At 42.2% G+C, this 14240-nt stretch overlaps 1 protein-coding gene across 2 annotated transcripts in view; it reads right to left on the reverse strand.

Moving 5' to 3' along the window:
• ARSB (arylsulfatase B) overlaps positions 1-14240 on the reverse strand; it is a 183940-nt gene that overhangs the window by 59204 nt on the left and 110496 nt on the right. For both annotated transcript variants that reach the window (XM_070377261.1, XM_070377262.1), the window contains exon 6: positions 7652-7722. In XM_070377261.1, coding sequence (XP_070233362.1) covers positions 7652-7722 — 71 coding nt within the window. The remainder of the gene's footprint in view (positions 1-7651; positions 7723-14240) is intronic.

A 14240-nucleotide genomic window follows, 5' to 3' on the forward strand; every position in this document is an offset into this window, starting at 1 on the left:
GAAAGCTGAAAGGCAAAGAATTGATGCTTTTGAACTGTGGTGTTGGAGAAGACTCTTGACAGTCCCTTGGACTGCAAGGAGATCCAACCAGTCAATCCTAAAGGAAATCAGTACTGAATATTCATTGGAAGGACTTTTGTTGAAGCTGAAACTCCAATACTTTGGCCATGTGATGCAAAGAACTGACTCATTGGAAAAGACCCTGATGCTAGGAAAGATTGAAGGTGAGAAGAGAAGGGGAAGACAGAGGACAAGATGGTTAGATGGCATCACTGACTCGATGGACATGAATTTGAGTAAGCTCCGGGAGTTGGTGATGGACAGGGAAGCCCGGTGTGCTTTAGTCCATGGGGTCGCAAAGAGTTGGACACAACTGAGCGACTGCACTGAACTGAGTTCTTATAATGTTTACCTTCCTCTGGTGGCTCAGATGGTAAAGAACCTGCCTGCCAGTGCAGGCGCCACAGGAGATGCTGGTTTGATCCCTGGGTCGGGAAGATCCCTTGGAGAAGGGAATGGCTACCCACTCCAGTATTCTTGCCTGGAGGATTCCATGGACAGAGAAGCCTGGTAGGCCACAGTCCACGGGGTTGCAAAGAGTCCGACGTGACCGAGCGACTAACTCTTACACTGTTTCTAACATTATCACCTGTGTTCGTCTACTTACAAACATGTCTTTGGCTATTCCACTGCTTATTAACAAGTGCATCTTTTCCAGCAGAGTGACAAAGAAGAAATGGTAAGCTTTGCTCTGCTGGTCCTACTTCTGTAGAGACCCACACAATGCTGAAGCTGGAAGGGACCTCAGATGTCACTTAATTCAGTTTTCACATCACAGATAAGGAAGTGGCTTTGGGGAAGGTGGGGGTGGAATATTACTCTCTTCTCCCATAAGTAAGCACAAACCATATGAGAAGTGTTGGCATTAGAAAGCAAAGAAATGTTTCCATGATAACAGTGACCCAGTCGTCTCTCCTTCATTTGTACCCTACATGGGCTACCTTCTGATTTTATTCCACAAAAGCCTCTAGAACATAATCATAAAACACATTCTATGAATATGACATGCAGTCTTGACTGTCCTACAAATATATACTGTCTTATAGCTGGATTTAATTTCCCTCCCACAAATTAACTGCACAGAAAAGGAACTGGGCTTGTATTGTCATCCTTGAAAGGAGCAGGACCCCAAAGGTAGATCCCCTTTTTCTAATTCTGCCCCACAGTGGGTTGAAATGGATATGAAAACTGAGCAGAAAAGACCCATGATGTTGCCCATGAACAGGGATGAGAAGGAGGTGGCACATTGCTACCCACAGGCACAGAAAGTAGGAAATGCTCTGGTTTTGTGAACCGATAGTGAATATGGCTCCATGTTGATGCCAGGGCCTGACAATGCCCCTCCTCACACTCAGGGGTTAGAGCAGGAGTCCTCAAGCAGTAGGGAGGGTCAACAGGAAGGCCTGGGGTGGGCTTCCAGGAGGTGGGGAGCAGGAGCAGATGGCCAGGAAGAAGTCCTAAATCTGGGACAGCAGCGAAGGGTTTCCATTCATCAATTAATACGTGGGAAACCAAGTTCCAGAAAAGTGAAGGGACCTGCTCCAGACCTCATAATCTATGAATGACAAGATGAAGACAGTTTTCTCTCCTGATTTCCATGCCCCAATTCTTACTCTGGAAAAATCTTTTGCCTGTGTTGTTACCTTGCTAGGGGCACTTTGAGGAAGACGGCAAAAATTCATGGCAGGTTATACTAAGAACCCCACGGCAAGCAGCACTGTGGCCCATCACACAGGAATACAGTTCTCAAGCTCCCACTTCTGATGCCAAGACAACACACAGCTCAGTGAGTGAAGGGGGTTGAAGTTTCTCATTTGCAGGTGGAACTTAGTCTGTGAGGACATCTTACAGCCATTATGGCGTGGGCAGCCTTTTCAGCACATGCCTGGATGTCATACTGGGCTTTGCAGTGCCTTAAGCTACTCAGAGGTTGTGAAAACCATCCCTACTTCCCCTTTATTCTCTCTTACCACCCTGAGAGACGCTTACCTGACTGGCCCCTGGCTATGCATCACTGCTCCAGTGAATCAGCTATGGGCTGGAATGTGTCATATCTCCAGGTGTGCTGGGGCAGAGAAGAGTTTAAACAATCGATGCATCTCCATAGTAGCTAACCATAGGTCTGTGATCCTCTCACAGACCTGAAGCTCCTCTGAAGCTGATCAAATCATTTCCTAGTACTTTCTAGAACAATTCTTCTAGACCCACAGAAATGTAATGCAAATGCCATGTGTGATTTAAAATTTTCTATTAAGCACATTGAAAGAGGAAAAGGAAATAAATGAACTTACAATCAATATATTTAAACTTGATATACCAAGGGAAATGAAAGTGAAATTCGCTCAGTTGTGTCCAACTCTTTGCGACCCCATGGACTTTACAGTCCAGAATACTGGAATAGGTAGCCATTCCCTTCTCCAGGGGCTCTTCCCAACCCAGGGATCAAACCCAGGTCTCCCGCATTGTAAGCGGATTCTTTACCAGCTAAGCCATAAGGGAAGCCCAAGAGTACTGGAGTGGGTAGCCCATCCCTTCTCCAGCGGATCTGCCCAACACAGGAATCGAACCCAGGTCTCCCACATTGTGGGCAGATTCTTTACCAGCTGAGCAACAAGGGCACTGCCATTTCAACCAGTAATAAATAAATAATATATATATATATATAATATATATATGTTTTATAGTTTTTTGTGCGAAGTCTTCAAAAGCGGATGACTGTTTTAGGTTTGCAGCACACACACCTTGATCTACAGTTAGCCACATTTCAAGTGCTCAGTAGTTGCACAAGCCTAGTGGCTAGCATATTGGATATATTACTACCCTTGCCTCTATTGACATATGTTTACTCCATTGGAAATAGAAATTTCTCCATCCTGTAACCATTCTTCCCTATCTCAGGACCATTTCCTTTCCAGGTTTAATGATTCTAGGTGGTCTTTATTCCATCCCAGACCTTCTCCAACCATTCACTCAGTCTTTAAATAATCCTCACAGAGTACCTACCAAGTGCCAGGTTTTTGTGTAAACTTATGAGGATGGAAAGATAAATATTGCATAAAACTTGAAGTCCGGGAGCTCTCAGCTAAGTGGGAAATGTAGGCACATACAGGAAAATGTGGTCAACGCCATACAGAGATATGGCCTTCCCCAGTGCCTCAGCAGTAAAGAACCTGTCTGCAATGCAGGAGGCCTGGGTTTGATCCCTGGGTCGGGAAGATCCCCTGGAGGAGGAAATGGCAACCCACCCCAGTATTCTTCCCTGGGAAATTCCATGGACGGAGGAGCCTGGCATGCTATAGTTCATGGGGTCACAGAGAGTAAGACATGACTGAAGCAACTTAGCATAGCATATACAGAGACATATATGAAGGGGTTGGAGAAGGCAATGGCACCCCACTCCAGTACTCTTGCCTGGAAATCCATGGACGGAAGAGCCTGGTAGGCTGCAGTCCATGGGGTCGCGAAGAGTCGGACATGACTAAGCGACTTCACTTTCACTTTTTACTTTCATGCACTGGAGAAGGAAATGGCAACCCACTACAGTGCTCTTGCCTGGAGAATCCCGGGGACGGGGGAGCCTGGTGGGCTGCCGTCTATGGGGTCGCACAGAGTTGGACACGACTGAAGCGACTTAGCAGTAGCAGCAGCATATGAAGGTGCATATATGTGGACAGGAAGGAGTACTGTTTCCTCTGGGGTTTTCAGAAAGCATTCACAGAACTGGGACAAGTGTACTGGGTTTTAAGGGATGAGGAAAATTCTGGAGGAGCAGCGAAAGGAATAGGGAAAAGCATGCTCAAGACCTAAGGATGACGATCTGCATACTTGGAAATGGCAAGTGTCTAGGAGAGTGAGAAGATGGAGGAAGGGCCTAGAGTGAGGCTGGCAAGGAGAGCTGGGCCCCAAATGTCTGGTGACACACTCAGAATTACTGTGCGGTCATCCTCCGGGCAGGGAAATCCTAAGGCAGGTTGTAGCACAGACTGGAGAGGACAAAAAGAGTAAGAAGAGCCTGAACCACGGGGAAGTGGTATGTCTAAAAGAGTGGACGGGAGCACCCAAAGGAATGAAGGGAATGTCAGAGCAATATTTCCTGCAGACAGTTTCACAACGAGGGATGATGACAGATCCTGGCAAAGGGTCTAATAGTCAACACTTTCTAGGTCCTAACTCATGACACAGGGGGATCAGGGCCACTAGCATGGTATTTATAAAGGGCTGTTGCACGCATTACAACCTATGGGGATGTGGGAGCACCACATGGCCTCTCTCCCTGCAGGAATTAAAAGGGTTCCCTCTGGGTTAATTTAGGCACTTGGCAGAATCAAGCTAAGTTGCAGTATTGCCAGGAAAATCACAGGTTTATGAGACTTGGCAGGTCTGGGAAGCACCTGGGCAGCCTGATCGGATGATGTGCTGGCTGATTTCAGTTCAGTTCAGTCCCTCAGTCGTGTCTGACTCTTTGAGACCCCATAAACCGCAGCACGCCAGGCCTCCCTGTCCATCACCAACTCCCAGAGTCTACCCAAACCCATGTCCATTGAGTTGGTGATGCCATCCAACCATCGCATCCTCTGTCGCCCCTTCTCCTCCTGCCCTCAATCTTTCCCAGCATCAGGGTCTTTTCAAATGAGTTAGTTATTCACCTCAGATGGCCAAAGTATTGGAGTTTCAGCTTCAACATCAGTCCTTCCAATCAACATCCAGGACTGATCTCCTTTAGGATGGACTGGATGGATCTCCTGGCAGTCCAAGGGACTCTTAAGAGTCTTCTCCAACACCACAGTTCAAAAGCATCAATTCTTTGGCACTCAGCTTTCTTTACAGTCCAACTTTCATATCCATACATGACCACTGGAAAAACCATAGCCTTGACTAGACGGACCTTTGTTGGCAAAGTAATGTCTCTGCTTTTGAATATGCTATCTAGGTTGGTCATAACTTTGCTTCCAAGGAGTAAGTGTCTTTTAATTTCATGGCTGCAGTCACCATCTGCAGTGATTTTGGAGCCCCCAAAAATAAAGTCTGACACTGTTTCCCCATCTATTTGCCATGAAGTGATGGGACCAGATGCCATGATCTTAGTTTTCTGAATGTTGAGCTTTAAGCCAACTTTTTCACTCTCCTCTTTCACTTTCATCAAGAGGCTCTTTAGTTCCTCTTCACTTTCTGCCATAAGGGTGGTGTCATCTGCATATCTGAGGTTATTGATATTTCTCCTGGCAATCTTGATTCCAGCTTGTGCTTCTTCCAGCCCAGCGTTTCTCATGATGTCCTCTGCATAGAAGTTAAATAAGCAGGGTGACAATATACAGCCTTGTTGTACCCCTTTTGCTCATGCTCAAGCTGATGATTTGGCCTTGAGTTTTCTGGAAGGAGGTTCTGACACTCTCAGGTAAGAATGGGGCAATAACAGCACTACGCTGACGGTTACAAGGAGGCTCAGAGATGGGTTCTTCTTTTATAGATGGGAAAGCTGGGGCTCGGAGAGGGAACTGGCTTTTCAAAGATGGGGTCTCCTTTTTTTTTTAAACATTTAGTGTTAACTGAAGGATAGTTGCTTTAAATATTGTGTTGGTTTCTGCCATACATCAACATGAATCAGCTATGGGTACACACACGTGTTCCCTCCCTCTTGAGCCGCCCTCTATAATTTTCACTTTTCAAAAAGATCTAAAAGGAAGTAATAACAAAGCTGAAAAAAAATGTAAAAACCACTCAGTATTCTGTAATAACCTATACGAGAAAAGAAATCAAAAAAAGAACAGATACATGTACACGTATGGGCTTCCCAGGAGGCTCAGTGATAAAGAATCCACCTGCAACGGAGGAACATGGGCTCGACCCTGGGTCGGGAAGATCCCCTGGAGGAGGAACTGGCAGCCCGTTCCAGGATTCCTCCCAGGATAATCCAATGGACAGAGGAGCCTTGGTTGGGGGTTGGGGTGCTATAGTTCATAGGGCTGCAAAGAGTCAGACACGGCAGAAGCGACTGAGTGTGCAAGCACATATGTACAACTGAACCAGCGGCTGCACGCCCAAAATCAACACAACATTGTAGATCAAGCACATCCCACTCTAAAATAAAAATTAAATTTTAAAAATGTAAAAACTATTCTCAACTTGCACCCAGCCACTATTTTAAAAGAGATTGCATTGAACCCATAGATAAGCTGAGGGGATATTGTCATCATAGCAATATTTCTTAATTAATCACCTATTTTATACATAGTATCAATTGTGTATATATGTCAATCCCAATCTCCCAGTTCATCCGTCTCCTATTCCCCCTCGGGTCTATATGGTTGAGCTCTATATCTGTGTCTCTGTTTCTGCTTGGCAAATAAGATAATCTATATCATTTTTCTAGATCCCACATATATGTAGCAATATATAATATTTGCTTTTCTCTGACTTACTTTTTTTCTTTGTAATTTATTGTTTTATTGAAGGATAATTGCTTTACAGAATTTTGCTGTTTTCTGTCAAACCTCAACATGAATCAGCCATAGGTGTACATACATCCCCTCCCTTTTGAGCCTCCCTCCCATCTCCCTCCCCATCCCACCCCTCTAGGTTGATACAGAGCTCCTGTTTGAGTTTCCTGAGCCATACGGCAAATTCCTGTTGGTTATCTATTTTATATATGGTAATATAAGTTTCCATGTCACTCTCTCCATACATCTCACCCTCTCCTCCCCTCTCCCCATAAGTCTATTCTCTATGTCTGTTTCTCCATTGCAAACACATTAAAAGATGCTCAACACTGCTCATTATTAGAGAAATGCAAATCAAAACCACAATGAGATATCACCTCACACCAGTCAGAATAGCCATCATCAAAAGGTCTACAAACAATAAATGCTGGAGAGGGTGTGGAGAAGAGGGAATACTCATGCACTGTTGGTGGGAATGTAAATTGATACAGCCACTATGGAAGACGGTATGGAGATTCCTTAAGAAACTTGGAATAAAACCACCATATGACCCAGCAATCCCACTCCTAGGCACATACCCTGAGGAAACCAAAATTGAAAAAGATACACATACACCATTGTTCAATGCAGCACTATTTACAATGGCTAGAACACGGAAGCAACCTAGATGCCCATCGACAGATGAATGGATAAAGAAGTTGTGGTACATATACACAATGGAATATTACCCAGCCATGAAAAGAATGCATTTGAGTCCGTTCTGATGAGGTGGATGAAACTAGAACCTATCATACAGAGTAAAGTGAGTCAGAAAGAGAAAGATAAGTATCATATTCTAACGCACATATACAGAATCTAGAAAAACGGTACCGAAGAATGTATTTATAGGGCAGCAATGGGTTCTCCTTTTATAGATGGGAAAGCTGGGGCTCGGGGAGGGAACAGGCTTAGAAGCTCACATAGCTCATTAGCAGCATTCACCGTGTCTGTCAACAAAGCCCAGGGACACTGGTGGCACAGGTGCCATGGAGAAATGTTCACTTTACAGCGAACTCAAGTGGAAAAGGAGAATTAGGCTAGAGAGCCACTGGGCAATAAAACCATCTTTGTAAGCCAAAGAGACATAAGTTAGCAGCAATAAACAACGTACTCACAGGGTGCAGTATCTACAAAGTTTGGGTCGATATTGTGCAGCAGCTCCATTCTGGGGGACGGGCTTCCTTCACTGAAAAAGAATTTTTTAGAAAATGTTAATTTCCTCTTTCAAATGGGTATGAGTAACTGTAATACTTCCTTTCCTTGTACTTATAGGAAATAACAAAACTGCCAGTTAACAACTCTGTCATGAATTCAGAGGCCTCCAAAATCTGTGGTTGTGCATCTTCAAGTAGTCATCGCTTGTCTACATTGTCACAATGACTGAATGTTTACATAACAACTTCAGTGTCAAGCATGTGACCATTACAAAGATGAGTTCTGTGACCCTTTGCAATAAATAATGTGACTGTATTTAAACATGACCATTCATTACAGCAGTGAAATGAGAACTCTAGTGTAGGCTCCACACTGAACACTCACAGGGAAAGGAAGAAACAGCATCTGCTAAGATGGCAGTGCCCATATCACAGATGCAGCCTTTTAAATGAGCCCATATGAGAAAAATGAGTGTCTTCTGCATCTAAATTTATAGTGTGAAACTTACATGCAATATAAATACATATGAAATAGTTATATCTCTTTAAGACTTTTTATTTTTTATTTTTTTAATTTATATATATATTTTTTACTTTACAATATTGTACTGGTTTTGCCATACATCAACATGCATCCGCCACGGGTGTACACGTGTTCCCCATCCTGAACCCCCCTCCCACCTCCCTGCCCATACCATCTCTCTGGGTTATCCCAGTGCACCAGCCCCAAGCTTCCTGTATCCTGCCATATGTGCAAGTGCAATCACAACTCACATTAGTGTTGAAAACAAACTTGGAAAGCAGTTCAACCTGCTCATGTTTCAAATGAGAAAGACACATAGTAAGTTATTGGCCAAATATTTGGTTGTGAGTGTTTTTTTTAAAAATTGGGAGCATAAACATCACCAGTTGTACACAAGGTGTGCAAAAAGCACCCAGATCACTTTGCTCGTATAGATCCAGCCTTATGGAAGAAGTTCTTAGACATAACTTCAATCGTTGGGAGACTCCGAAGGACTACTTGATAATACAACATAATGTTGCAAAATACTACTAATACTACAGGATTTGTCCACATCTGAATAACAAATAAAGCCCCTAATGTAACCAAGAATACATGCTTCAATGTCCACATACCAAACTCACAGTTAGTTGTCTACAGTAGTGGTTTAGGATTTCAAGGACTCGTAAATTTTCAAAAAATCTGGGTTGTGAACGGCAATGTTATACTTGCCAAGCATGGAAAACTTAAAACAAACCTCATGAATAAAAAACAAAACCAAAAAAACTTTCAACTATCATCACCATCCATTATTTTACAAAATAAAGGTAATTTTAATGGCAACAAAAGTTAGGACAAATACAGTCTCAGAATAAGAAACAATCCTTTAAAGTGAATATATTTAACTTCAGGATTCTATAAGATTTCCTTTTTCCTCTCTACTCCATAAAAGCCTCTAACTAGAGAGTGGGAGGAAAACATACAAGGACGCTTCTAGGCCTGGGGGCAGCTCTGTGCATGTGTGGGGCTATTTCCTGGGGCTTCTCATTTTCTTCCTGACACATTTAACTAATGACCTGTATATCATGGAGACTGTCAACCAATCCAAAATGATAGGAACTAGGGTTTCATCCCAGAAGCTCTGAATATAAGTAGGGATGATAAGCAAAAAAAAGATGAAGATAAGGAAATCTTAACAGAATGGTGATGTCTAATTTGTGAGGTTAAAAAAAGCAAGCAAACAGAGCTAAAATCTGGTTGATAAAAATAGCAAGTAAGTCAGGAGGGGAAATCAGAATAAAAACATTTGAAAGTCTTTGTATTATTTGGAAGAGGATACAACTGTACATTAAATTTAGATTTTAGCAAAGTAAAATTTACATGTTGAAATTTTAGGTAACTTAGAAACAAAGGTATGACTTTTCTGGACTAAAACAAAACAGAATTCATTCAATCCAAAAAAAAAAAGACAAGAAAGAAGGTGGAGGAACTTCCAGATTTCTCATCTTTATAAGTAGAGCTCACTGGAATATCCCAAAGTACTAGGCATGGTTAAATAAAAGATATTTTTTCCAATAATTTTTAAAGGGAATTTATTTGTATATCAGGAGAAGGCAATGGCACCCCACTCCAGTACTCTTGCCTGGAAAATCCCATGGATGGGGAGCCTGGTAGGCTGCAGTCCATGGGGTCACTAGGAGTCGGACACGACTAAGCAACTTCACTTTCACTTTTCACTTTCTCACATTGGAGAAGGAAATGGCAACCCACTCCAGTATTCTTGCCTGGAGAATCCCAGGGATGGGGGAGCCTGGGGGGCTGCCATCTTGGGGTTGCACAGAGTCGGACACAACTGAGCAACTTCACTTTCACTTTATCTGTATATCATTCATTTCATTTTTTCATTATTCAGAAGAGCCACAGATACTGCAAAATAATGAAACTTAATAGCAAGAGATGAATTTTGAAACTAAAGGTTATGAGTAATCCCAGTGATGAATTATTTGCTGGGGAAAATCATCGCAGGTAGAATCTCATGATGCAGACAGGAGTGAAAAAACCAAAAGTCAACCAACATTTTTAAGTCATGTATGTAGTGATGCTACTTTTTAAAATCTACTAATCAGGATATTTTGATAAGGACGTGGTCAGAGATATAAGCCAAGGAAATACAAAATAAGACAAGTGATTTAAACAATAACCAAATACCATTAGAGACTTCAAGTTATTAAATAAGTCAAGAAAACTACATGTACATTTAAAGGAACTGAATTATCATAAATCTTGGGTTGCATGTGTGCTAAGTCTCTTCAGTGATGTCTGACTCTTTGGGACCCTATGGGCTGCCAGGCTCCTCTGTCCATGGGATTCTCCAGGCAAGAACACTGGAGTGGGTTGCTATGCCCTCTTCCAGGGGATATTCTTGACCCAGAGATCGAACCCATGTCTCTTAAGCCTCCTGCATTGGTAAGCGGGTTCTTTACCACTAGGGCCACCTGGGAAGCCCAAACTTTGGGTTCAGTTCAGTTCAGTCGCTCAGTCGTGTCCGACTCTTTGCGACCCCATGAATCGCAGCACGCCAGGCCTCCCTGTCCATCACCAACTCCCGGAGTTCACTCAGACTCACGTCCATGGAGTCAGTGATGCCATCCAGCCATCTCATCCTCTGTTGTCCCCTTCTCCTCCTGCCCCCAATCCCTCCCAGCATCAGAGTCTTTTCCAATGAGCCAACTCTTCGCATGAGGTGGCCAAAGTACTGGAGTTTCAGCTTTAGCATCAGTCCTTCCAAAGAAATCCCAGGGCTGATCTCCTTTAGAATGGACTGGTTGGATCTCCTTGCAGTCCAAGGGACTCTCAAGAGTCTTCTCCAGCACCACAGTTCAAAAGCATCAATTCTTCAGTGCTCAGCTTCCTTCACAGTCCAACTCTCACATCCATACATGACCACAGGAAAACCATAGCCTTGACTAAACGGACATTTGTTGGCAAAGGTTACCCCACATCAAAATATGAGAAGTTATTAAAATCCTTAGACAAGCTCATGTACCTATTCCCTGGGGCTAGTCCTTTGGAAAGTGATGGATTTTAGAAATATCTCCAGGTGGATTTTTTAAAAATGCATACATACATGTAAAGGGAAGATGGTGATAATGGAAATATGATAAAATGTACACCAAACTATTAGCTGGGACGGGGGGATGGGTTGGGACACTACAAGACTTTTGACAGTGCTTTATACAGCTGCATGCATCATTATTGTCATCAGAAAAATTTTAAGATTCTTTTTAAGGTAGTATATAGCTTGTGAACATTTTTATTATTTCATAAAGACTTTAAAAAGCATGAAAAGAGAAAACTCAGATAGTTTACAGAATTGGGGAATTTAAAGACAGGAAAATGACCCATGGTCATGTTGTACCTGCAGTATTTAAACACATTAGTTGATTTTTGGAATTTAATTGCACGCCACTCACTCATGCTATCACATACTGGTAATAACTGATCATGTGATTTCCCTCTCAGTATGTAGAAATGTCCTGGTATGTTTAAGATCAGACTTGCCTTTAACAAAAGGTAGAAAACACAGTAAAGGTATTATGGTCACTGGGTTGGTTCTCAAGTCTCAACACGTACATCACTTCTTTCATTTTGATAAAGGGTTCAGGGTTTCAGTGCCTAAGATGGAGGGAATAAGAGAGAAAAGAGAGGGAGATGTTAAGGAGAAAGGAGGGAGGCAGAAAAGCTGGAGGAGGAGGAGGAGGAGGAAAAGGGGCTGTGGGTTTCCTTTAACAGTTACGCATTAAGTTAGCACAGATCACTAGAGCACTGACACACAGACACACACACAGATGCATACACACACACACACGCACACACACACCCCAACTCCTGAAGGCACAGAACCCATGTGGCTCATTTCAATGGAGACAAGCGTGCCGTATATTGATGCTGAAACAGAGTAGACTCAAGTCACCCGGGGAAGAGCACGTGGAGACTAAGGCTGGTGGAGGGGGATGAAATGAGAGACCACGAAGACCAACTCTGTGAGCTTTGTGACTCTGTCTAGGAGACACTTTAGAGTCATGATTCTGCAAAGACCAGTGAGGGTAGAGAGACTCCGGTCGTAACAAGGTGAGGCCCATTGTTGGCGAGGGGCGTCCTTCATGCCCAGGAAGAGCACCTCCCACCCAGCTCAGCTCCCATTGCCTGTAAGCATTCAATCTCCCCAGAACTGGGACTGGACACCAATACTGGGACACTGGTACCCTGGTTATTGGGAAGGATTATCTATTGCTGAATTAATATATTAACACTCTTTTTTAAAGAGCAAAAAAACAGAAAAGTTCAGTAAGTAGCTGCTGAACATTTTGTGGTAGAATTTAAAAACACTCTTCTCTCAAGAACCACAGATCCTTGGCCACTTAAATTTGCATAGTCTCCAATAATCGTATATTATAAAAAGAGATCTCACTCTTGTACTTGGAGGGGAAAATGCTTGGTCATTTTTTTTTTTTACTTTTTCAATGTCTTTTTAGGGCAAACCTTCCCTACTATTGTCTTACTCCCATTCCTTCCCTGCGCTTCTGGAAATTTTTGACATCAATGATCTCCATTTGTTTATGCATGTTCCTCAGTCCTCTATGTTGAAAACAAAATATATTTTATTTTAAAATACTTGTCTTTTCTTCTTTTTGCCACTAAATGTCCCCAAACAGTACGTTTATACCAGTTATTCTTAATTTGTATCACATTAAAATCACCTAGAAGCTTCTAAAATCCAGATGCTATACCTCATACCAGTAGCATCACTGGGGGGTGGAACCCAGGCGTCAGTATAACTCCCAGATGATTCCAACATGCAGCCAAGATTGCGAATCACTGACCTGGGGCAATGCTTCTCAAACTTTAGATAACTTGGGGCTTTTGTTAAATTGTGGATTCTGATTTACTAGAGCCAGGGTGAAGGCTGCCCAGGAATCTACATTTTTAACAGGGTCCCCAGTGATACTGGTCTGAGGACCACACTTTGAGTAGCGAGACTGGTAGAAATTTCCTGGAGTCCTCTTACTGGGATCTGAACTTTTCTAGAGTTTCCTAAATTAGAAGCTCATTTAGATTAGAGCTGATTCTAGAGCAGTGATTCTCAATCTTGGCTACACAATGCAATCACCTGGGGAACTTCTAAAAAATACTGATGCTTGAGTTTCACCATAAGAGAACGATCTCATTGATCCGGGGTTCAGCTTGGGCATAAAGACTTACAAAAGTATCCAAGTTGATTATTTTGTCACATTAGCTTTACTGAAATATAACTTACAAACCATATGATTTATAATGTTTTCAAGGTACATCCATTTTATAGCATGTATCAGTACAACTACCTTTTAAATGGCTGAATAATAGTCATCATATGGATATATCATAATGTCTTTATTTACTCATCATTTTATGGCCATTTGAGTTGTTTCTACATTTTTTGCCTATAATGAATACTTATGTAAAGGATTTTGTACGGACATTTGTTTTAATTTCTCTTGGGGGTGTATCTAGGAGTAGACTTGCTACATCTACTTTATATATTTAAACTTTTAAGGACCTGCTAAACTAGTTTCCAAAGCAGCTGGACCATCTTACACTCTTACTAGCTATGTATGAGCATTCCAATTTCTCCCTATCCTCTTCTTAGTGGTACTTACAAATGTCTGTCTTTTTTATTACAGCCATCCTAGCTGGTATGAAGGGGTATTTCACTGGAGTTTTGATTTACATTTTCCTTCTCATGTGCATATTGATCATTTATACAACTTCTTTGGAGGAAATGTCTATTCAGATCCTTTGCTCATTTAAAAATGGGCTATTCATCTGTTTATGATTGACTGCAAGTATTCTTAATATGTTCTGAACACAAGTCCTATATCAGATACATGATTTGCTAATATTTTCTCCAGTTCTGTGAGTTGTTTTTTTACTTTCTTGATAGTATCATTTGCAGAAAAAAAAGTTTAAAATTTTGGTTTAGAACAACTTATCTTTTCTTTTGTTGCTTTT

Source organism: Bos mutus, chromosome 10 (genome assembly GCF_027580195.1).
Source record: "Bos mutus isolate GX-2022 chromosome 10, NWIPB_WYAK_1.1, whole genome shotgun sequence".
Lineage (NCBI taxonomy): Eukaryota > Metazoa > Chordata > Mammalia > Artiodactyla > Bovidae > Bos > Bos mutus.